General features: G+C 41.2%; 1 protein-coding gene across 4 annotated transcripts; it reads right to left on the bottom strand.

Moving 5' to 3' along the window:
* Nucleotides 1–2,110: 2,110 nt before the first annotated feature.
* LOC310634021 (CD276 antigen-like) lies at nt 2,111–25,063 on the bottom strand. Of its 4 annotated transcripts, none has more exons than XM_083352066.1 (8): nt 24,915–25,036; nt 24,052–24,093; nt 21,915–22,011; nt 11,501–11,655; nt 8,715–8,999; nt 4,335–4,589; nt 3,334–3,504; nt 2,111–2,412 (listed from the first exon to the last, which is right to left on the bottom strand). In XM_083352066.1, the coding sequence occupies exons 4-8, from the start codon at nt 11,565–11,567 to the stop codon at nt 2,327–2,329; spliced, it is 864 nt and encodes a 287-aa protein (XP_083208192.1). In that variant the 5' UTR covers nt 11,568–11,655; nt 21,915–22,011; nt 24,052–24,093; nt 24,915–25,036; the 3' UTR covers nt 2,111–2,326. The 4 variants fall into 4 exon arrangements, with proteins under 4 accessions (XP_083208192.1, XP_083208191.1, XP_083208190.1 ...); XM_083352065.1 differs by lacking the exon at nt 24,915–25,036 and adding an exon at nt 24,671–24,696 and having other exon boundaries at nt 24,047–24,093; XM_083352064.1 differs by lacking the exons at nt 21,915–22,011; nt 24,052–24,093 and having other exon boundaries at nt 24,915–25,063.
* Nucleotides 25,064–25,651: the final 588 nt, after the last annotated feature.

Here is a 25,651-nt window from a genome sequence, read left to right as displayed (position 1 = left end):
GACAGGGGTGCCCGTTGTCACCTTTGTTGTTTGTTCTAACACTGGAAATATTATTGAATAAGATACGTGATTCAAATAAAATTAAGGGAATTAACATAAGAGATCAAGATTATAGATTGAGAGCGTTTGCGGATGACTTGGTTATTACATTAAGTCAACCGATTCAGTCGGTTGTAGACCTGATGGAGATAATATTGTTATGTGGAAAAGTTTCTGGATTTAAGATAAATACGCAAAAAACTAAAATATTGTCTAAAAATATGACTACAGAAAAAAGGTAGTCCTAGAAAAATTAACAGGATTTGAAATAGTTAAAAAGATTAAATATTTGGGGGTATATCTTTCAGCTTCAAATGTGAAATTATATAAAAATAATTATGAATTGTTATGGTTAAAAATACAAAAAGAGTTAGATAGTTACAATTGTCTTTATTGGGAAGAATTGCAGCAGTGAAAATGAATGTCTTACCAAAATTTTTATTCTTGTTTCAAATGATACCTATACTTAAAAAAGACTCAAATTTGGAAGAATGGCAGAAAGGTATTAATAAGTTTGTTTGGGCAGGGAAAAGACCAAGAGTAAAACTTAAGATAATGCAAGATGTACGTGAAAGAGGTGGTCTTAAAATGCCCAATTTTAAACTATATTATGAGGCTGCTGCTTTATCATCAATTAGTGATTGGTTTAATCTAACACAAGGGAGATTATTGAATATTGAGGGATGTGATTTATTATTTGGCTGGCATGCATATTTATTGTATGATAAGAAGGTGGATAATGTTTTTAAGACACATATATTAAGGTATGCACTGTTGCAAGTCTGGAAAAAATATCGATATAAGCTAAATTATAAAATACCAATTTGGGCAATACCTAAACATGCAATAGAAAATATAAGTGTGGGATTTAAACATGATGTGACTACATATAAAGAAATTCTTAGAATGGAAAGGAATGTATGGCAATTAAAGCCATTTAATATTTTAAAAGAAGAAAAAATAGTGCAGACTTGGTTTCAGTATGGGCAGTTACAAGCTAGATGGAAGGAAGATCAGAAAGTCGGTATTTTGACAATTGATGAAAATTTGGTTAAACAAATAAGAGACCAAAGTTCAGCGCATATAAAGAGGATATATAATGCACTGATAGAAATAGATTCAGAAATGGAACTTGTTAAAGATTGCATGATAAAATGGGCCCAGAATTTTCAGGAGCCCATAACGATGGATATCTGGGAAAACATATTGGTCAGAAATGTGAAATTTACACAGGCACAAAATTTAAGAGGGAATTTTTATAAAATGTTTTATAGATGGCATTTAGATCCTAAAAAATTAGCATGTATGTATCCGAATTATCAGCCTAAATGTTGGAGGTGTGGTTGTGATGATGCAACCTTTATCATATATGGTGGACTTGTAAAAAAGTTAAAGCTTTTTGGATTAAAATTTGGTGGAACATGCAGAAGATATTTAAGAAAAAGATAAGGTTTTCTTCACAGTTATTTCTGTTGGGTATTATTACAGATTGTACTGTTGTAGATACTAAATTGATGTTGAATTTAATTACGGCAGCAAGACTCTTGATAGCGCAATATTGGAAGAAGGAGGAACTGCCTACTATAGAAGAGTGGACTTTAAAAGTTTCAAACCTGGCGGAAATGGCAAAGATTTCAGCATATTTGAAAGAACAATCGCAACAGAGATATATTTTGAAATGGAGAAGATGGATTGATTATATTCAGAATAAATATGGGACTAGAAAGTTTCATTTAGCATATGAATAAGTATTAGTATTATATGATGTATTATTAATTAGTTATTATTATTCAGTTATTTAGTTATGTTAAGAGGAGTTAAAGTGCGATAGAATTTAAAGTGTCTTTTTTAGTTAGCATATTTTAGCTTAAGTTGGTTAAAGTTAATACCCTGTATTCAGCTCTGGGAAATCGGGGGGGGTGAGGGGGAGGGAGGGGAAGTGGGGGGTGAGGGGGAGGGAGGGAGTTTATGTTTTCAAAATGTATTTTAAAACTTTTCAATTAAAAAAAACTGGTGCCACGTTTTTCAAAATAGTTTATGATAATGGCATTTAATTCTTGCAGTCCACATTTTTAATCAGTATCTTGTTGATAGCAATTGCAACGATTCTTCAATTAAAAATTTCAATCTCTTCATTGTTTCTTATATCTGTAGGTCTTGTTTCTCCAGTTTTCAGAAAAAGACATGAATTCAAGAGCATCTCACTTCTCCAAAGTAAGCTTCACATTACTTGTCAGATGATGAATGGAAGATTAGGCAGAGTTTAAAATACTTAAAGCAAACAGAATTAAATCTCGTCCAATGCCTGAAAACTATGCCTTTTATTAAGCTGAATAAGCAAGTCTTTGCTTCCAACTGCAATGGAAATTCTTCCTGGTAAGTAAGAAAAAGAATGAACAAAATGATTTAATAGGCTCATAAAGCAGAAGAGCATGTATGCAAATATTGTTAATAAATAAAAAATAATTTGCCTTTAAATAGTTGAATGGCTTTTTGTCCATCTAGTATCCAAAAAAGGAACCTGACTTCAGGTCTATATATATTTTATCCTGATCAAAAGTTCTTCCCAGCACAGAGGATGGACCGCAGATCAGCATGTAGTTAATATACGCTATAGGTAGTCCTCGACTTATGACTGATCACTTGGCAACTGTTCAGTTACAATGGATCTCCTGGAGCTACTTATGATCTGGATTTTGAAATTCTGATACACACACACCTATGGTCATGTGATTGCATTTTGAGTACTTGGCAACTGGCCTGCATTTATGGCTGTTTGCAGCGTCCCACAATCATGTGACTAGGATTTATGATGTTGTTGTTTTTTTGCTGGAAACTGTCATTTACTTTGTTTCCAATTAAAACAAATATCCATTGAGTACAATGGATTTGCTTAACAACTGCTGTATTTGCTTAATAACTGCTGCAAAAAAAGGTGTAAAATTGGGTGCAGTCATCTGGTGACCAGTTTAATAACCACCATGACTGAAAACTCTGGGCTCAGTTATGGACACATGTCAGACTACCTGTATAGATTCAATCCAAAATCTGTAATCATGGCTAAGAAGGATTCCAGAACTGCTGCTACTCAAGAGTTAGCAACACTGATTTCAATGTAATTATTATTATTATTATTATTATTATTATTATTATTATTATTATTATTATTATTATTAATAATAATAATAATAATAATAATAATAATAATAATAATAATAATAATAACAATACATTACATTTTAAGGAGGTACCTTGCCTTGTAGTGAAAAATATCAATTTACAGCTAGCACTTACTTGCAGAAGATCCATTTTTCTTTCTTCTTCTGTAGCAAAATACAGCCCATAAACAGAAAGCCAATGAAATAAAAATAATCGGGATGCCTATTATCTTAGTTGTTTTCAGTGTGGTCTCTTCTCCTGTAATCGTGGAATTTGTAACATTTGTAAGTGTCATACATGTTGGAGCTGTATCAAATAGAAAAGAAAATGGAGTTAATTTTCCATGTGGACAATTAAAAAGGTGGTGTCTTGAAGCTGAGCTTAACGCCTAGTAATTTCAGGGACATGCATGTCATTTTCTTGTCAATAGAACAGACGTGGTTTGTCATTACCTTCTTCCAAATTAGTTTAGTTCTGGGTTTTCTTTGTGGCTTTGAATCCAAGCATGAACTTTGTTTGATCCTGCTTAACTTTTTTGATTCAATCAAGTTCAACTATGTGCTACTACCTAGAAAAGTATATGGTGCTAATCAAATTTGCAACATGGAAGGAAGCCATTGGTTTGCCAAAAGTGGGGCTGCTACAAGACCCTGCCTTTCCTAATAACCACAGATCCTTTTTCTATTGAAAGAATCTCTTCTCCCAGATCTGACAACAGAAGTACTACCTATTAATTTCTGTCAATCATGACAGATAATTTAAGCTTCTATCAAGCTGAATATTAGATAAATGGGACAAATAATATAACATGTACTGCTGGAGTTCTAGATGGAACTTCAGAGAAAAATAACTCAATGCAAGACAGAGACTGGGGTTTATTAATTCACCCCAAAGACCTTATAATTAAATTTCCATTTAATTATTCCAAAATGGTTATTACCTACTCAAAATTGGTTGATGGAAACAGTGGGATTCTAATGGGATCTGAACAAACAGAATTGTCAAGTCTACCTTGAGAAAAATATATTGTGTTAATAATTTTTTTTAGTACGTGATAACTTTAATTAACTTGGACAGTAGTGATGGTTGTTGACAATCTGAAGTATAGACATGACAATGAAAAATATGAAACATACCTGGTTGTCTGTTGGGAACTCTTGTTTTGTTGAAAGTACAGCAATATTCAGTTTCAGAGGGAGGAGATTCCAGTTGAAGGATGTTGCTGAGATTGAATGACCCATCCTCATTTTTCACAGACTCAGATGTTGACTTATGGGTCAGTTTAGTTTCAGCTTTAGAAATCCAGTAGAGCTTCTCCTCTGGGTAACCTCCAGATGCTGTACAAATAAGAGTGTCCTTCTGTTTCATGACTTGAGGACTTGTATATGGTGCTGGAAAATATTGACAACAAACTAAGTAGAACAGAAGTATACAGCTCATACACTTTAAAAGAATAACAGTTCTTTGAGGTCTACAGTTTTTCCAATTATATTTGTGTCTCTCCCATCCCTTGTCTCTCTTAGGGATTTAAAGGTCCAAACCATTATCAAGGTCTAATTCTTTTCATTGAATTATATCAAAATAGAGAAATGTGACTGCCAGAGACAGCTACAAGGTAGTCCCAGAGACATCATTATTAGCAGACTAAATACATATATCTGGTTGGGAGTGGCGATTTGCAGTTAATATTATATTCTATTTTGCTGCAATATTATTCTAGATTTTAAAAGAACAATGGTTTGTTTGTTTATTTATTTATAGAGTGTTATGGGTAGAATAAGAAGTGGACTAGTAATTTATAAAAAATAATAAAGGCAGGTTAAAAATAAATTAATATTATTCTTGCATTACACAATTAAGCAAAATTGCTGTTTTAACCACTAGATCAAACAGTCTTATCTACAAAAGCGTTTTGAAGGTATATTTCAATTTTTTTTTCATGTTTATGACATTCTGTTTGTTCCATACATTTAAATGCTTGCTTAGTGAATAATCAGAGTGGAGAAATCTGATTGGAAGTTCGTAGAAGCATCTGATTGACATTCCTGGAAACAATGGTGCAGGACTAAATGGGCATACCTTGTTAACCTTACTTTTGTTCCTGTAACGAAATAAGGTCTAACATGCCAGCTTGGAAAATGAACATTCACGCTCAATTTCCATTTTTTTTGTACCTAACCCTGTTCATACTAAAATAACAACATGTGTGCTATTTGTGAGGAACTGCAGAACCAAGCTTGGGAATAATGCCACATCCATTGTTAATAAGGCTCCCCTCGTTCGTGACTTGATCGAGGAGGAATGCGCGGATCTGGCATGCTTTACGGAAACTTGGTTGGGCTCAGAGGGAGGGGTCCCTCTGATCGAGTTATGGCCCCCAGGTTTCCATGTGCTACACCAGCCACGAGCTCAGGGTAGGGGTGGAGGGGTGGCGGTGGTTATTAGGGAGACCTTATGTCCGCGGGAGACCACCATTGTCCAGATTGGCGGGAGTGAGTCCCTCCTCCTGAGATGTGGCCCCCGGGTTCAGATGGGCTTGTTGCTCACATACCTGGAGCCCAGCTCTGTGGCAACAAACCTGCCCGAGCTGCTTGACACCCTCTCAGGGTTGGCGGTGGAGTTCCCCAGGCTTATAGTGCTGGGTGACTTCAACCTGCCTTCCCTGGGAGAGTCGTTGGAGTTAGCCCAGGAGTTCATGACTTCCATGACGGCCATGGACCTCACCCAGGTAATTCAAGGCCCGACTCATGTGGGGGGTCACACTCTCGACCTGGTATTCCTGTCTGGACAGTGGTTGGATGATTTGGGAGGGGGTTCACCAACTATTGTTCCCCTGTCATGGTCCGACCATCATCTCCTGCGGCTGGTCTTCCGTTATGCCACCCCCCGCCACTGGGCTGCAGAACTGATCAGCTGGTTCCGCCCCAGGAGCCAAATGGACCCAGAATGGTTCCAGATGGCGCTTGGGTCTATACCCATCGCCCTCACTCACAGCCCAGTTGATGCCTTGGTGGATGCCTGGGAAAGGGCGGCCACTGAGGCAATCAACTGTGTTGCACCCTTGCGACCCCTGACCTGGTGCAGATCCCGTTGGGCTCCATGGTTTTCTGCGGAGCTCCGGGAGATGAAGCATCGGAGACGGGGTCTAGAGAGCGGTGGGAGGTCCAGCCGTTCTGAATCTGACCGACTGCAGTTAAGAACCTTTATAAGGTCTTATCTTGCGGCGATGAGGATGGTGAGGGCTAATTACTTCGCTGCCCTCATCGCGTCAACAGATAATTGCCCAGCCGCCCTGTTTAGGGTGACTCGCTCCCTCCTTAATCAGGAGGTGAGGGAGGAGCCCTTGCAGGGGTGGGCCAAGGAATTTAGTCATGATCTGACGGACAAAATCTCTCAGATCTGGGCCGGTTTGGACTCTGACTGGGCAGAGTCTGATGTGAAGGAATCAGACGGTCTTGAGCATGTTATCTGGACTGAGTTCGATCCTGTTTCCCGATGATGTGGACAGGATTATGGGGAGGCTGAGTTCTACCACCTGTTTATTGGACCCGTGTCCCTCTTGGCTGATTTATGTGGCTCGGGAGGAGACACGAAGCTGGTTCCAGGCAGTAATATCTGCCTCTTTGAGTGAGGGTGTCTTCCCCACCACTTTGAAGGAGGCGGTGGTGAGGCCCCTTCCCAAGAAGCCTGCCCTGGACCCAGCGATTTTAAACAACTATCGTCCTGTCTCCAACCTTTGCTTTTTGATGAAGGTTGTTGAGAGTGTGGTGGTGCATCAGCTTCCTCTGTTCCTGGAGGAAACTGATTATCTGGACCCGTACCAATCGGGTTTCAGGCCCGGGTACAGCACAGAGACGGCATTGGTCGCGCTGGTGAATGATCTCTGGCGGGCTTGGGATAGGGGTTGCTCCTCTGTCCTAGTTGTATTAGATCTCTCAGCAGCTTTTGATACCATCGATCATGGTATCCTATTGCGGCATCTCAGGGGGTTGGGAGTGGGAGGCACTGTCTTGCAGTGGTTCTCCTCCTATCTCCTGGGCCGCTCGCAATCGGTGTTGACAGGAGGGCAGAGGTCTGCCCCGAGGCCTCTCATTTGTGGAGTTCCTCAGGGGTCGGTTCTCTCTCCCCTCCTGTTCAACATCTATATGAAGCCGCTGGGCAAGATCATTCGTGGTTTCGGGGTGGGGTATCATCAGTATGCTGATGATACCAAACTTTTTTTCTCCACCCCGAACCAACCCAGTGATGCCCTTGCCGTGATGTCCCATTGCCTGGAGGCGGACCAGGTCTGGATGGGAAGAAACAGGCTTCATCTCAATCCTGCCAAGACTAAGTGGCTGTGCATACCAGCATCTTGGACTAACCAGTCTATTCCACCTTCAATGATGGGGGTGAGGTGTTGCCCCCCATCGATAGGGCTCGCAACTTGGGCGTCCTCCTGGATTTGTGGCTCAGTTTTGAAGACCATATAGGAGCCGTAACCAGGGGGGCCTTTACCCAGGTTCACCTGGTGAGCCAGTTGCAGCCCTACCTGGACCAAGATGCCCTGCGCAGTCACTCATGTGCTCGTGACCTCCCAATTGGACTACTGCAACGCTCTCTACATGGGGCTGCCCTTGAGGACCACCTGGAGGCTTCAGCTGGTGCAGAATGCAGCCATGCGGGTTGTGATGGGGGTTTCCCGATACTCCGCGAGCTGCATTGGCTTCCGGTTGCCCTCCGGGTGAGATTCAAGGTGCTGGTGATGACCTATAAAGCCCTAAATGGCTTGGGTCCGGGATATGAGGGAGCACCTGCTGCCAGCATCAAGCTCGCTTTGTCTTGTGCGCTCCCACAGGGAGGGTCTTCTCAGGGTACCGCCGGTAAAAGATTGCCGGCGGACAATACCCAGGGGGAGGGCCTTTTCTGTGGGTGCGCCTGCCCTTTGGAACCAGCTGCCTGTAGAGCTTAGGACTGCCCCTGACCTTCGCTCATTCCGCCAGGACCTGAAGACCTGGCTCTTTGAACTTTCTGGCCTGGACTGAGAGTATTAATTGGGGTTTTAATTGGATTTTAATTGGGATTTTTATTTATTCAAGGTTAATGTAATCATTTTAATTGTTTTTAATTTTTGTAATTGTTGCATTGTTTTTTTAAAAAACCTTGTGAACCGCTCTGAGTCCTACAGGAGAAGGGCGGTATATAAGTCTAATAAATAATAAATAAATAAATAAATAAGAAAGGGATGAGCAACTATTAAGGAACTTTGAAAAAAATCATAATCCCAAGAAAAAGGAAAGCCTGAGGAAATAATTTAGAATAACCCCACCCTGATTTTGTTTAGTATAAGATGGGCAGAAATAATCTCTGATAAACTTTGCAGATTCCCTCCCAGCAGATGTTTATGATGAAGGACAGCATTAATAGTGAAATTTCATGTGTATCCTTTTAAACTGCAGCTGCTTATCAACTGATTTTGACCACTACACATTCAAATCTAGCTTCTTGATGCCCATTGATCATAGGCTCAGACTTACCAAACACCTCTAGAGATATAGTCAGTACACCCATACCATCTTCAGCTACATATGTTAAATTATAGTTTCCTTCGTGTGATATCTTTACTTGGTTAATCATGAGAAAGGCCATAGAGTTCTGTTTTTCTGTTTCAACATCAGTTAAGTTTCCATTCTGTTTGGTAGAAAAGTTGGAGTAGAATTCCACTCCCATTTTTATAATGGGTTCATTATTCTTGCATTTAATTTTAATAGGTTTTCCAAGTTCTGCAATGTTGTGTTTTGAACATGATAAATTACCAGCTCCTGAAGAAAAAGCAGAAGAAACATACAAACACACTGCACTTTTTTCTTATAGCAAACCTAAATAATTAGGAATTAAGAATACAATTTCTACAGAGCCATGGTGGTGCAGTGGTTAGAATGCAGTATTCCAGGCTAATTCTGCTGATTGCAGGCAGTTCAATTCTCACCTGCTCAAGATTGACTCAGCCTTCCATCCTTCAAAGGTTGGTAAAATGAGTTCCCAGATTGTTGGGGGCAATAGACTGACTCTGTAAACCTCTCAGAGAAGGCTGTAAAGCACTATGAAGCAGTCTGAAGTGCTATTCCTATGGCTACAGCCAGCAGACATATGTGGAATGCAAAAGGTTCAGTGCTTAGTAGTTCAGGCAATAAGGCTAATAAGAAAGCTCTCCTAAAGTTTGGGAGAATGGCTGCTATTCAGTGTAATCACCTCTCTTTTATCTGAAGTATGGATAAACTGAAATCATAATGCCATTGATTGGATTCAGCACAAAAATGGTGGTTAAAAAAATAATATATGATTAACTGAATAACTATGGGCTAGTTCCACATTGTGCTAAACCACAGTGCCAAGATTCACACAAAGTCTAAGCTATGATCAAAAATGCTTATTGTGAGTTAGACAGTCAGCCATTATTTATTGATAACTACAATATGCTCTATGCAGGCAGCACTGGAAGATCTTCCAGAAACTACAACTGGTCCAGAATGTGGTGGCATGCAGAGTTTTAGGAGTTTCACATTTTGCCCACATTACATCACTGCTGTGTGAGCTGCACTGGCTATCAGTTTTTCCCCAGGTGCAATTCAAGGTGCTGGTTCCAACATTTAAAGCCCTAAATGGCAAGGGAACAGGCCACTTGCAGGACTGCTTCTCCCTGGGGCTATCTGCCTACCCTACCAGATCAGATGGGGTTGGCACAGTCCACATCCCTTCTCTTAAATCTTGTTATCCTGTTCTCGGTAGCTGCCTCCACTCTGTGAAACACCCTTCCCCCCCACAGATTCAGCATTCCCCTATTCTCTTTGTCTTCTGGAAGACATTACAAATCAGGGTCTTCCCACAAACATTAGGGTAGGTTGATGCTGGTGCATAGTATAATAATGCATACATGTGTGAAGTGTGCCATCCTGTGATGCCATGATTTGTATATAGGTTTTCTTGATTTTATTCTTGGTTTTATTGTTTTACAAGCCACCCAAAGTTGTATTACAATATAGGTGTCTATATAAGTATTTTAGAATATAAAAAAATATCAATAAATAATATTCTAGCCATGCATGCAACTCACCAGGAAAGTATATTAGGTGATCAGCAACAGCACCAAGTAAGCAATATCCATATTCTGTGCATACTTACGTTTTCTGTATAAAATACTCTTACCCTTCATATAGTCTTAATTTTTAGATACCTCCAAAAATTTCCCATTTTGGAAGATTGCAAAGCTCAATTTTGATTCAACTGCAGGATGAGGTTGGAGGAGAATGTCTAGCTTTATACATTTTTGTCATTAAAGACAACTCATTTTTGGTCCTACTGTCTTTCTCTTCATAGAGGAATCTGAGATACTGAATCTCTTCTTTCACAAAGGAGAAAGGGGGAGAATTTCCAATGTCAGTAGAAAATTTTTTATTTGGGCCAAATAAAACTGTTTTTAATTGACCTTTGCAGTTCCTTACTCTCTCTTCTGTGTACTTGAACCCGTCCTTCTTAATGTCTTGATAGGCATCTTAGTTGGTTTTTAAACTCAAGATCCTATCTTTAAAATATACATATATTCCTGTAAATTGGATTTATAGAGTTGTTTCTTTGACATCTCCAATGATATATATAGGTTGTTTTTAAGCAGGAAAAACTGAACAATAACTACCACGTATTCCTGAATGTATAACAGTGAACAAGAATATCTAGTTTTTCAGCCAGGTGTTATTAAGTAAATTTTCCCCTTTCTAAAGCCTAATAAGAACCATATAAGTAAATAAATAAATAAATAAATATATGGTCTATATCAGGGGTAGGCAACCTCGGCTCTTTTATGACTCATGGACTTCAACTTCCAGAATTCCTGAGTCAGCTATGCTTGAAGTCCATGAGTCATAAAAGAGCCGAGGTTGCCTACACCTGGTCTATATCCTATACTGAATTGTTTTTATTGATTTGACTTACATGAAATTTGTAATAATTTCCAAAATTCATGACTTTTGCATTTGGCCCTTAGCATAAATTTGCAGGTTATCCTTCCTCCCTGCCGGCTTAGTGTACTGATTATTAGTATTCTATGACTTGACACAGCCAACACAATACAAACAATACATTTTAATTCTCCAAAAATATAGCACCTAAAATTTTAATTTTAATAGAAGTTCATCTTCTTCTCCAGTAAAAGGTAAAGCAAAATAAGAGTAAAGGAAATGCTTTTGAATGAATGTCCATGTCCTGTTATAAGGCAGTATAAAAATATTGTAGCTATAAAATAAACTAAGATAATAGAAAAAATTACCTGCTTGACTGTCACTTAAAACACTCAACAGTAGGAAAGTGAACGGTAACTTTAGGAAAGATGCCATGTTAACATCAATTGCTTCTGATTAGAATCTCAGTGGAAGGCATTTCAGAAATGGAGTCCCAATCTTGACACAGCAATCAGTATTTTTCCTGTTGGGAAATTAGGACATTTAAGCATTTTGCTTCATTAAAATAGTCTGTGAATAAAATGACTCCTCAAATAATCCTTTTCCCTGTACTGCTGAATTAAAACCTTTCTTTAAAAAAAAAGTTTTGACACAAAATTTTGTAGAAGAAAGAAATTTCTTTATCATATAAGAGAATGGTAATGGAGAGCCAATTTGGTCTAGTGGTGAAGGCACCAGGGGCTAGAAACAGGTGACTGATTTTTAGTACCATCTTTGCCATAAAAGCTGGCTAGGTGACTTTGGCCCAGTTTCTCTTGTTCTGCCTATTATGTCAGGCTCTGGTGACAAGCTGGTCTGTCAGTTCTAATTACAAGCAGTGAATCGACAAAGAAAAAAGAAAGCAGGTCCTACAGTTGCATGGAAAACAATGGGAAGGGGGAAAAATAGAAGAGAACCGTAATTAAGTAGTGACAATACAACTGTCTGTTATAAAAAATATTATATTCTCTGTTTGAAGGGACTTATTATTATTTATATTTTTCAATTATTATTGTATTATATTATTGTTTATATTGTTACAATAAAAGACCAAGTTAAAAGGAAGAAAGATAATGCATATTTGTAAGACTAATAACATACATCAAAGGAAAGAACACATGAGATAAAATAATGGATAAAATAAATTAAAATCAGCTCAAACAAACGTCTTGTTAATTTTCCTGGAAAATAGCTTGCTGAAGACCCATCACTTGTGCCAGGAAGAAATCCCTCAATGGCTTTTTCTACATGGGGTAAATGCTGAAGACAACTTCCTGAAAACTGAGGCCATAATAAGGGTAGAAGGGACAGAGACCCAGAAATCCCATCGATCCACCTCATTGGCTTCCAATGTCTATAAGCACTTGGGAGTAAAACTGATATTGGAAGCACATTACAACCCAAGCAGTCCACTGGAGTCAAAAATAGGAATAAAATCCCAAATGGCAGAATAGGTTGTACGATTATAGTTTATGGGTGGTGAAACTTTTGTTTCTCTTTTCACGTTCGAAACATGCACAAAGACAACTCCCTGAAATGAATTTTGGTTGTTGTTATTGTTAATAATTTTAAACTTTGTAACAGTGAACAGCATGATCGACCCTTGCAGGTTGAAGTAATTTATTCCTTTTCTGGCTCTCAGATCACAGAGAGGGCCTCCTCAGGGTGCCTCCAGTCAGAGAATGTCGGCTGGTGGCCCCCAGGGGGAGGGCCTTCTCTGTGGGCACTCCGGCTTTATGGAACCAGCTGCCGGTCGAGCTCCAGATGGCACAGATGACCCCATGGACAACATTCCGCCAGGCCTTCCTGTCCTCTACCATCTTCTGGTCAGCTGTACATTATAATAAATGTTAAAAATCAATGCTTGGGTTCTAGAAACCATATTCAAATGACTAAATCATAACCAAATGTCTACATTTTTCTTGCTATTGTAGGAAGCCCCCCTTTCCCAGATTAAAATAGTATTTAATCTTAATATTAAAAGGAGGCAGAATATTATATTTCTCCAAAAGAGAAATGGACAAAAATTTCAACAAAGGCAGAAAACAGCCCCAGTCTTTCTTAATAGCCTCAATCAGAAGCCTCATGTCTTTAGAGATGGATATTTTTTACCCATTAAGAAAGACTGGGCCAATCTATTCATAAACAAATTGCTTTCAGCCCCTACAGCTGATGGGATTAGGAATTTACATTCCCCCACCCAAATTCTAAGGAGAGGACATGACCTTTAGGACATAATAGGATTACCCCACCACTATTAGAATAGCAAAAGTCACAAGACTCACTACATTGCACAACCCCCTGGAGCAAGGATGTCAAACTCGCAATGTCATGTGACATGTTGTGATGTATCACAACTTTTTGCCATTACTGGCAATGGGGTGGGCATGGTTTCACCATGACACATCCGGCCCACGGGCCAGCAGTTTGACACCCCTACCCTGGAGCATCTCAATCAGATCCATCCACTCACTCAGCCATTTTGTCAGCCATTTTGTCAGCTGTCCCAGAACTGCATGCTCTTGCTGGTTCTGCTCATCAATAAAAAGACCTTCTTTCTTAAGCAGCCTCCATTTTATTCCCCGGACCTGAGTTTTCTTCCTGCATTGTGCATTGAGTTGTATATAAGTCAGCCTTTCCTACTTTTACGTATATATACTGCAAATTGTGCCACAGCAGCATTTTCTCTAATTTTAGTTTCCCAATCTGATATCATCTGCAAAGCTTCTCTGGGAAGTTTTTTCTTGCAGCTGTCAACATATATCATAGTAAACTGTGGCATTTTCCCCTTATATTTCCTGGAAATATGCCTAATAAAATATTTGTGCTTTAAGTTCAAATTTTATTTTTAGAATGTTTAGAATGTTTTGGTTTTTCCAGTTCTTTTAAGCTTTTATTTTTAACATAACCACCAAATGTGATAAAATGTTCCTTCTTTGTTATGACTTTTCCAACATTTGTTGTTATGTGCCTTGTCTGTCTTGGCAATCATTGATGGAGTTACGCATCATCTGTAAAATATTTCTCTTAAATTATAGTTCAGAGTAACTTTTATAGATTTTTTTCTTCTTTAACTCTTCCCATTGGGCCACTGTGATTGTTTCTTTGAACTTTAATATCAATTTTACCATAATACTTTAGATTTGTTCTGTGTTGTATTTCAGCAACAATTTGTAAATACATCTTAATGTGTGTTTTTGATTTTGTATCAACATTTCAAATTCTATTTACTCAAGATCCTTACTTCTTTTTAAAGATCACTTTATTTTTTCAGTTATCTTTTCAAAGATCACCTTATTGTTTCATTTACTCCCAGATATATTAACCATGGTTCTTCTTTAAGCAATTCATGTGACTTTAATATTTTTTTCTGAATCTGGATATGATATGTTGGCAAATGTAATTTATTTTATTTTATTATTTTATAATATTTTATTCTTCTCTATCACTGCTAGTGTCCTCTCTTTTCTGATTTGAGATTTAGTTGGCGATCTTCAGCTAATGGAAGACATTCAGTGCAAAAGGGAGAGAGAATGTTTTCCAGAGTTTTCTGACATTTGCAGGAAATATACATGCAGTAAGATAAGGACTTTTCTGCAGAATTTGCACTTAAAATTACTGTGCTTATTTACCAGGGGCATGTATTATCACTTTCTAATTAAAATCTATGTCTGCAATCTATATTAAAATTAGATAATTGCAGCAATTAGTATTGCAGCATATTTTCTCCACTAACATGATTACTACATGTTTTTAACTGAGATTGTTGCATGATCAAAGGTACTTTTACAGCTAGGAGTGTATTTCATGTACACACAGCAATTTATGACCAGAATTAAATCAAAGTGAAACTTTTGCAGCAAAGTGTCAAAACTCTTCTAACTTTCTTTAGCTTTTTCCCAGAGCTATATTGTTAACAAATACTCACTCTGCCCTTAGCAGCTAACTCTCCCCTTTTTCCTCCCCTTCCCTCTCCCTCAGCTTTTCACTGAGAAAGATAACAAGGAAAAGATAAGAAGATAAGAAGGGAGTTGGCTGGTTTTGGTTTGCACAAAATCATCCTTTGTTCTTTTTTTGGACCCTGACAAACATTCCTCCACAAATAAAGTTGTGTAATGCACCTCCCTCTAAGTCTTCTGTCCAGTCTTGCCCTGTGTGGGACTTCTCCAAGGTCTCCAGTTGTTTGTCTGCAGGGAACAATGACTCTTTGTCCCTCCACTTTGGGTGTTGGGTGAAGCACATCCCTTTGTGTGTTCATCACTTCTCTTGTCCCGAGAAGATTCCAAATGACATCTTCAACTATTTTCTTCCTCTGGAGGCAGGAAACAGCATCTACACACTCCAATGGCCCAGGACACTTGACCAATCTCTCTCACTAGCCACCGACTTCCCATATGTCTTTCCTAAGGCCTTGATGCCTCTCAGGGGCATAAATGCAAACATGACATGTCTCTCCATTTTCCTTCTCTCTCTCTCTCTCTCTCTCTCTCTCTCTCTCTCTCTCTCTCTCTCTCTCTCTCTCACACACACACACACACACACACACACACACACACACACACACACTTTACATGTCAAAGCAGCAGCAGTTGAGGAAGTGAGGGTTTAAACTCCAGCACCCATATATTATGTCTGGCCAATCAGAATGCTTCTTCCACATACCCCACAACAATCCTAGCTAGCAACCAAAGCAGTGTTCCAATATCTAAGGAGCTGCCACAAAGAAGAGGAGGTCAACCTTTTCTCCAAAGCACCTGAAGGCAGGACAAAAAACAATGGATGGAAACTAATCAATGAGAAATTTCCTGACAGAACAATTAATCAGTGGAACAATTTGCCTCCAAAATTTGTGGATGAAGGTTTAAGAAGAGATTGGACAACCATTTGTCTGAAATAATATAGGGTTTTCTACTTGAATAGAAGACTTTCCATTGTCCACCATTCAGTTAGAACTGAAGAAGCTTCTTGTATGAGAAGTGAAACATCTTCAAGGTTAGGGAGCGGGGTGGGAGATAGCGGTGGTTTGGCTATGGGGGGTGGCCGATCTACCATGGTTCAGACCAGCCTTGGGTCTGATGGCACGGGGGAAGAACGGGGTGGCGTTGTCGCCGGGGCTCATGAGCGGGTCATGGGATTATCAATTCCCACGACGGGGAAAGGCAGCAGGCGGATAGACAGGGGGCCGTATCGTTACCGGGAGGGCCGTCCCCGCTATTTGCAAGCGGTGAGGCGCTCCGACCCTCTGTTTCTTCCCCGAGGTTCCGGGAGCGAGGATGTGCAGCCTCCTGAGCTCCGGCTGGTGTACCTGAATGCCAGGTCCGTGGTTAATAAAGCTCCCCTCGTTAGGGATTTAGTTGAGGGTGAGCAGGCGGACCTGGCTTGCATCACGGAGACTTGGTTGGGCCCAGAGGGTGGGGTCCCTTTGGTTGACCTCTGCCCACCAGGCTTCCGGGTGCTGCACCGGCCAAGAGCTCAAGGTAGGGGTGGGGGAGTGGCGGTTATTATTAGGGAGACCTTATGTCCGCGGGAGACCACCGTTTCTCAGATAGTCGGGTGTGAGTCTCTCTTTGTGAGACTTGGTTCGGGGGCGCAGTTGGGTTTGCTGCTGACGTACATTTCGCCTAGTCGTACAGCGGCAGCCCTGCCCGAGCTGCTTGATATCCTCTCAGGGTTGGTGGTTGAGTTTCCCAAACTTATCGTTTTGGGAGACTTCAATCTACCATCCCTGGGAGGCTCATCTGAGCTAGCTCGGGAGTTCATGGCTTCCATGACGGCCATGGACCTGACGCAAGTAATTTCTGAACCAACTCATGAGGGAGGCCACACTCTTGACCTGATTTTTTTATCTAGACGGTGGTTGGATGATCTTGGTGGGGGCTCTCCATTTATTATGCCCCTGTCATGGACCGATCATCATCTCCTGCGGATGGTCTTCCGTTTTGCCACCCCCCGCCGTGGGGATACGGAACCAATTAGATGGTACCGCCCCAGACGCTTAATGGATCCTGATAGATTCCAAGCGGCGCTGGGGTCCCCACCTGCCTCCATTGCTCACAGCTCGGCGGATGCCTTAGTGGAAACCTGGGAAAGGGCAGCCACTGAGGCACTTGACCGGGTTGTACCCTTGCGGCCCCTGACCCGGCGCAGATCCCAGCGAGCTCCATGGTTCTCCGCGGAGCTCCGGGAGATGAAGCGTCGGAAACGGGGCCTAGAGAGCTGTTGGAGGTCGAGCCGATCCGAACCCGACCGGTTGCGGTTAAGAACCTATATTAGGTCTTATCTCGCAGCGATGAGGGTGGCGAGGTGTAATTACTTCTCTACCCTCATTGCGTCCGCAGATAATCGCCCGGCCGCCCTGTTTAGGGTGACTCGCTCGCTCCTTAATCAGGAGGTGAGGGAGGATCCCTTGCAGGGTCGTGCTGAGGAATTTAGTCAACATCTGTCGGATAAAATCGCTCGGATTCGGACCGGTTTGGACTCCAGCTGGGCAGAGTCAGGCGATCAGGACACGGACGGTCTTGTCAATGTTATCTGGGAAGAGTTTGATTCTGTGACCCCTGATGAAGTGGACAGGATTATGGGGAGGCTGAGCTCCTCCACATGTTTGTTGGACCCGTGCCCTTCCTGGCTGGTTTATGCAGCTAGGGAGAGGACACGAGGCTGGCTCCAGGCGGTTATATCTGCTTCTTTGAGTGAGGGTTATTTCCCCACCGTCTTGAAGGAGGCGGTGGTGAGACCTCTCCTCAAGAAGCCTGCCTTGGACCCAGCTGTATTGAACAACTTTCGTCCAGTCTCCAACCTTCGCTTTCTTGCGAAGGTTGTTGAGAGTGTGGTGGCGCATCAGCTCCCTCTGGTCCTGGATGAAGCGGATTATCTGGACCCCTACCAATCGGGTTTCAGGCCCGGGTACAGCACGGAGACGGCATTGGTTGCTCTGGTGAATGATCTCTGGAGGGCTCGGGACAGGGGATATTCCTCTGTCCTAGTCCTATTAGACCTCTCGGCGGCTTTCGATACCATCGACCATGGTATCTTGCTGCGGCGTCTCAGGGGATTGGGAGTGGGAGGCACGGTTCTTCGGTGGTTCTCCTCCTATCTCCTGGGACGTTCGCAGTCGGTGTTGGCAGGGGGGCAGAGATCGGCCCCTAGGTCTCTCGTTTGTGGAGTTCCTCAGGGGTCGGTTCTCTCGCCTCTCCTGTTCAACATCTATATGAAACCGCTGGGTGAGATCATTCGTGGTTTTGGAGTTGGGTATCATCAATATGCTGATGATACCCAACTTTTCTTTTCGACCCCAAACCACCCCAGTGATGCCCTCGCTGTGATGTCCCGTTGCCTGGAGGCGGTTCGGGTCTGGATGGGGAGGAACAGACTTCAGCTCAACCCTGACAAGACTGAGTGGCTGTGCATTCCGGCATCCCGGGACATTCAAAATGTTCCATCTCTTTCTATGGGGGGTGAGCTCTTACCCCCCGTGGATAGGGCTCGCAACTTGGGAGTCCTCCTAGATTCACGGCTTACCCTAGAAGATCATGTAGTGGCCGTGACTAGGGGGGCTTTTGCCCAGGTTCGCCTGGTGCGCCAGTTGCGGCCCTATCTGGACCGGGATGCCCTGTGCATGGTCACTCATGCGCTCGTGACCTCTCGCCTTGACTACTGTAATGCTCTCTACATGGGGCTTCCCTTGAAGACCACTCGGAGGCTCCAACTGGTACAGAATGCGGCCGCGAGAGTTGTCTTGGGAGTTTCCCGGTACTCCCATGTTACACCTTTGCTCCGCGAGCTGCATTGGTTGCCAGTTGTCTTCCGGGTGAGGTTCAAGGTCTTGGTTATGATCTTTAAGTCCCTACATGGCATGGGTCCGGGGTACCTCGGGGACCACCTGCTGCCGGCTTCTACTCCCCTCCGCCCTGTGCGTTCCCACAGAGAGGGCCTCCTCAGGGTGCCTCCGGTCAGGGAATGCCGACTGGTGGCCCCCAGGGGGAGAGCCTTCTCTGTGGGTGCCCCGGCTTTGTGGAACCAACTGCCGGTGGAGCTCCGGACGGCATCGGACCTCCGAACTTTCCGTCGTGGTCTGAAGACCCATTTGTTTGAATTGGCCGGTCTGGCCTGATGGGGGAGCTGGGTTTTAAATTGTCATTTTAGATTGTATTATTGTTTTTTTTAATTGGGCACTGATTTAATCTTTGTTTTAACTTTTGTATAGTATTGTATTTTTATTTATATGCCCTGTGAACCGCCCTGAGTCCCCAGGGAGAAGGGCGGTATATAAATTAAATAAAAAAAAAAAAACAAAGTCCTGTTGCCTTTTGAAAAAGCACCTTTGGGACAAGCTTCCCCCTTTTTTCACATTCCATAAGGATTTTAATTAATTAATTTATTTAGCATATATAGCATCTACAGAGGTCATGTAATCACTGATACACAAATTTAGTTTAAATAAAGTGTCAGCAAATATGTATGTATGTTGGAATTAAGATTGCCGGGATAAATATCAACAACCTAAGATATGCAGATGATACCACTCTAATGGCAGAAAGTGAAAAAGAACTAAAGAGCCTCTTGTTGCGGGTGAAGAAGGAGAGTGCAAAAGTTGGGTTGAAACTTAACATTAAGAAAACCAAGATCATGGCATCCAGCCCTCTCAATAGATGGGGAAGAAATGGAGGTAGTGACAGATTTTATTTTCCTGGGCTCCAAGATCACTGCAGATGGGGACTGTAGCCAAGAAATTAAAAGACGCTTGCTCCTGGGGAGGAAAGCCATGGCAAATCTAGACAGCACACTAAAAAGCAGAGACATCACCCTGTCAACAAAAGTGCGTATAGTCAAGGCTATGGTCTTCCCAGTTGCAATGTATGGCTGTGAAAGTTGGACCATAAGAAAGGCTGAGCGCCAAAGAATTGAGGCCTTTGAACTATGGTGCTGGAGAAGACTCCTGCGAGTCCCTTGGACTGCAAGGCGATCAAACCGGTCAGTCCTAGAAGAAATCAACCCTGAATGCTCTTTAGAAGGCCAGATCCTGAAGCTAAAACTCAAATACTTTGGCCACCTAATGAGAAGGAAGGACTCACTGGAGAAGAGCCTAATGCTGGGAAAGATTGAGGGCAATAGAAGGGGACGACAGAGAATGAGGTGACTGGATGGAGTCACTGAAGCAGTAGGCGTGAGCTTAAATGGACTCCAGAAGATGGTAGAGGATAGGAAGGCCTGGAGGAACGTTGTCCATAGGGTCACGATAGGTCGGACACGACTTCGCAGCTAACAATAACAACATGTATGTATGTATGATATATGCTAAGATAAGGGTCCACAAAGTTGAGGATCTTTTAAAAACATATAAAGACCTTTTTATTTGACTAATGAGTGCATGGTGGAGCTGTTTATATCACCTTGTTGACAGTTTCTAGTTTAACATCTGTTATAAGATAAGATAACCTGTATTGTCATTTTTTTACTGTGGGCACAATGACACACATCAAAAATGAAATTTAGTTGCCCACTCTCAAAGTGGAACACATAAATGTCACACACCTAACCATACTATATACACATATGTATAGACCCCTACATATACATAACAAATAAATATTAAATACTGTCCATCTTGAATATATAACGGAAGGAGGAAGCTTGAGAGTTTACAAGGTTATTGCTGTATGGAATGAAATTATGTCTGAATCCAGATGTTCTGCTGTGGATACCACAAAGCCTTCTCCCAGAAGGTAACAAGAAAAACAGGTCGTGAAGAGGATGTGTAGTGTCCCAGATAATCTTACGGACCCTTCTCAAGCAACGCTTCTGTGCTATGTCCTGGATGGAGGGGAGGGAACTGACAATGATCTTTTTGGCCATCCTCACCACTTTCTGCACCACCTTCCTGTCTGAAGCAGTGATGCTTCCAAACCAGACTGTGATGCTGTATGGCAGGATGCTGTCAATCGTCCCTCTGTAGAAAGTAGTCAGGACAGGGGAAGGAAAATGTCCTTTTCTCATGCGATGCAGAAAATGCAGGCGCTGCTGTGTCCGCTTCACCAGTTTCTCACTATTGAGCAACCAAGCCAGCCTACTCGTTAGCTGCACACCCAGGATTTTGATGCTGGTAACCATCTCCACAGGTGAATATGGATGTAGCTGCACTCTGACATATTATAAGCCATTGCCCCAGATGATTGTTGTACTGAGTTTAATTGTAAATATTTGTTTTACTGGATTGCAAGTAAAGATTTTGATTGGGTAGAATTTTGTAATTACTGTGCTTTCCTGAATTATTCCATATCTTGGTAAAAGCATATTATGGCTGATCACACAATCAACTAGATGTCTCCTACATTGACTCCCACATACTTGATACCTTCCTGTCTGATGTATTTGCCAATGGCCCAATAAAAGAAAAAATATTTTTAATCATTCTTTATGTATTTGGGTCAGAAAGGGAAAAAGGCAGAGAAGGAAGGGAGGGAGGGAGGAAGGTTTACTATTCTATCAATGTATTTATTTATTTATTTTTTTAAAAATGTGCATAGAGGGCAGTAACCAGTAATTAGAGGATAAAGGGCATCCCTTTCACAATCATAGTAACTAACTGGCACGAAGGACTTTGCCCACAGTGAAATAATATGCACAAGACAAACAAGCTAAGTAATAGTTAGCAAACACATGCAAAGAGATTTTATATCAGGAAGCAGAATTACGACTAGTTTAAAATGCTGGACTATAGACTGGATTCAAGTCCATTCTCACCCGTGGTAATTCACTCCATGATTTTGGTTTCACTGTGTGATTTCTCTCTGTTTTAACCCAGCCTCCCATGCAAGTTGTGGGAATAAAATGGAAACATCTTGAAGGAAACAGAAGATATAAAGAGAAATAATTAATACTAGCTGTTCTTTTCAAGCATGGACCTGACAAATGATTGCAAAAGGTTCCTTAGTTTAGGCTTTGGCATCTACTTAAGGAAGTTATTTTAAGAAATGTAGGGCACAAGCCACATCAAGAGCTGTCTTGCCAGGTCCAGGAATGTGCAACTGAAGGAACAAAAGCTATAACTTAGCTTATGTAAACATCTAACATATCCTTGATCTAAACAACTGCAGTCTACCAAACACAAACATACAGTGCAGGGGGGAAAAACACTGTACAGGTAGGTGATCATCAAAGCTGTAGCAGCTTTCTTATGTGAAAGTTAATACATTTGGAAAGTATGCTGGTTTGGCCTTCAGAGAGTTCCTATTTAACGGTTGTTCTTCAGAAAGATCCTTGTGGCTTTTTTCTATGTTAATGGCTGTCAATCAGCAAACAGGTGCAACTCAAGGGGCTAATTATTACTTTTAAAGCCCCATATGGCCCAGGGCCCTGATATCTTCAGGACCAAATGAATCCGCTTGTCTAGTGAGATTAGGAATAGATGGCCCACTGTGGGGACCCCCATAGAGAGAGATCTTCTTGGTGGTGGTTCACCTTCTGTGAAACAGCTTGCCCTCATACCTGAGCAATGGCCCCTACACATCTTTTTTCACTGAGCATTTGGGAGCCTACAGTTCAGCCCTGACCCTGATGATTGACCTCACTATTGGAATATTGTGACTCTCCTTATTTTGAATCTTCTCATTATGAAAGATATTTCTGAGAGACAGTTGAAATGGAATAACATAAAAGTGTTGATGCTAAGTGTTATATCTCTGGTTTGACGGCATTAAGCAAGACAATGTGTTGAAACAGCAACACGTTTATTAACTCAGAACAGAACAGAAGCAAGCTAATAGCTGCTGCGCAGCTATTTATATGGTTCGCCTCTAGGTGGTGACCAATAGGTTTAAAGTAGCAGTTTCCCACCCAAAACCTAATTATCAGCCTGGAGACCGCAAGTCTGGCTCAGTAACAGCAACCGTTACATAACACACAGAAAATAGGTCAGACATTAAGCAAGCAGTCAGACATTAAGCAAGTGAATTAAAACAGATAAGGCCAATACATTACACTAAGCTAATAATGATGATTATAATGTTTTCTCTGGTGTACTTAATATATCAGGAAGTTACCTAGAAAGGCTTGTATCCTAAAGAGAATGCTACAAATACAGTCATGTAATGAACAAACGTAATGGACAATGATTACTGAGACACATCCATCAAATGGATTGGAACTATTTTTATCCTTCTCTTATCACACCAGAACTCAAGTTCTTTCAATAAATATGACAGGCAGTTGCCTCTTAAAAGTATATGTTTTTTTATACAATACTTATAATCATCAACCAGGTTTTGCTATTGGAACCCTAGGTGATCACTGACTTGAGTGGTTTTAAATGAGAATTGGGCAGATAAACCCCATTCTCCCTATATTATAGTCAAAACATCCAACTTTTTAAAAAAATCCTGATCACCATAAAGATATAAAATGTCACTATGTTAAAAACAGTAACAAGAACAACTGAAATTCACAATCATTTAAAAATAATTAGTATTTGAATTTTAGATCCGTTTTGCTTAATCCTTCACTCAAATGACCCTCCTGGCTATGTAGCAATCAGGCACTACCAGTACCCTTTCTCCCCATACATTTGAAGGAGGAAAAGAAATGTTTTAACACCCTTTTTTGCCCCCAAAACATACCATAATTATTGGATACTCGCCTATGCGCACACATACACAGACATGGACACATGATTTCTGTATGAATGTTTAAAGAGCACACACTAATTACAGATAGGTCCGATTTCGAAGCAAAAACCCCTTATAACCTGTGAAGAAACCATTCAAGCCAGCTCAAGAGATTCCACCTTAACTAGCTTATCATGAATAAATGGTTGGAAATTCATCTCACAGTTTCCCAGATTCTCTATTTATCCTTAGCACTAGCATTATTAAAGATACCTTACTGGAAAACTGTACTTCTAATGGCTGGATGTAGTCATGGGGAGCTGTAAAAAAACGACAAGTTGGTGGTACAGTACAATTCTATTGTGCACCTGTCCTTTTGTATTTCCATGCAATGTATACCAGCATTTTGCTTTTTTCACACACACTCACGAGCACCATGGATGACTTGATCTTAATCTTCAAAGCTGCAATAACTTCCCTATGCAGCTGTGTATGTTCCCTGACAGGTTATATTGTTGCTTTAGAACACAGAAACATAAGCCTGGAAGGGACTTAGAAATCTTCTAGTCCAATTCCCCTGCTCAAGGCAAGCGTCTTACACCATCCCAGTCAAATAGTTGTCCGGTCTATTTTGGAAAACCTCCAATGATCTTTAGAAGAGAAATTAGACAAATAGCAAAGTGGAAGCATTCAATCACACATACACAGAGATTTGATCTTATTATCACAAATTACAGCTTGCCGAATTATATTTGGATCAAACGATCAAAAATCAAAAGCAATTTATGAGGAAAAGGGAAGATATTCAGTTCAATCTCCCTGTCCAGTCCTCTGCTCCTATAATTATTCTTTTCCTTTCAGCTGTCTTATTTTAGACCAGTCTTTCCTCTTCCATACCTGTTGTAATATAGCTCCTAGAATTCACAGCCAGTAAGGGAAAGTCACAGACCTTGCCTAACTAAAGAAACATATTTCTACACAACAACTGCAGAACATTCAGCCACGTACTCACATACCTGCACACTGAAAGTCATATTTTGTTTAGTGCCTGTAAAGATTTCACTGCATGCATTTAACAGAGCACCAGCAGTTCCTGGAAATACTTGCAGAAACTTGGATTTTTTAGTAAAGAAAATTGTACCTGATAAGCCACACTCCGGATTTTTGGTAGTAAGGGGAAAAATTAGATTCCACTATTGCTGCCAAAGAGGACCCAACGTTTTTTTTCTTAATGCCTATGTAGTCCAGTCGACTCACAAAAGCAAAAAATTGTGCAGGAGTGAAATAAAGTGCCCACATTTGCTTTCATTTTCATTTTCTTCTACCTGTAAGGGCAGTTACTGAACCGAGACAAGTGTAAACAAGCCAAACAAGTTCTAAAATGTAACCATTTAAGATAATGCAAGAATGAGCTTATAGGCATAGTATTTTCTGTTGGGAAAGAGTGGGGTCCATGCCACCTGATCCTCAAATTAAGGCCACTATGCTACAAGTGGGGAAGAGGGGAATGATCTTAAGAACTAGTGGAGCCAGGAGCAGACCTTTAAATCACAGATAGCAGAATGTCCAAGCACAGATTCAAGCCCAAATATAGATTTCCCTAATTACAGTGTTTATTTTTATATGCTTTCGTTGTTCAATAAGCTGAAGGTAGCATCCATAGAATTGTGTGTCCTCCAGCTTTCCCAAACAGCTCTGGGAGAGGGGAGTCAAACATGCCTGCCCCAGTCACCCAGTGAAATTCCATGGCTAAGACTGGACTTGAAATGACCCAGGGATGCCCAGGTACCCCTAGCTCAGAAGTCCCACCTTTTGGGCACCAGGGACTGGAGAGAGGTTTTTCAACAGACTGGGGGCATGATTCTGTGTGCTGCCTGC

Source organism: Vipera ursinii, assembly GCF_947247035.1.
Source record: "Vipera ursinii genome assembly, chromosome: 2".
Lineage (NCBI taxonomy): Eukaryota > Metazoa > Chordata > Lepidosauria > Squamata > Viperidae > Vipera > Vipera ursinii.
Note: the sequence above shows the minus strand (reverse complement) of the source record. Positions and strands in the feature narration are given on the sequence as shown.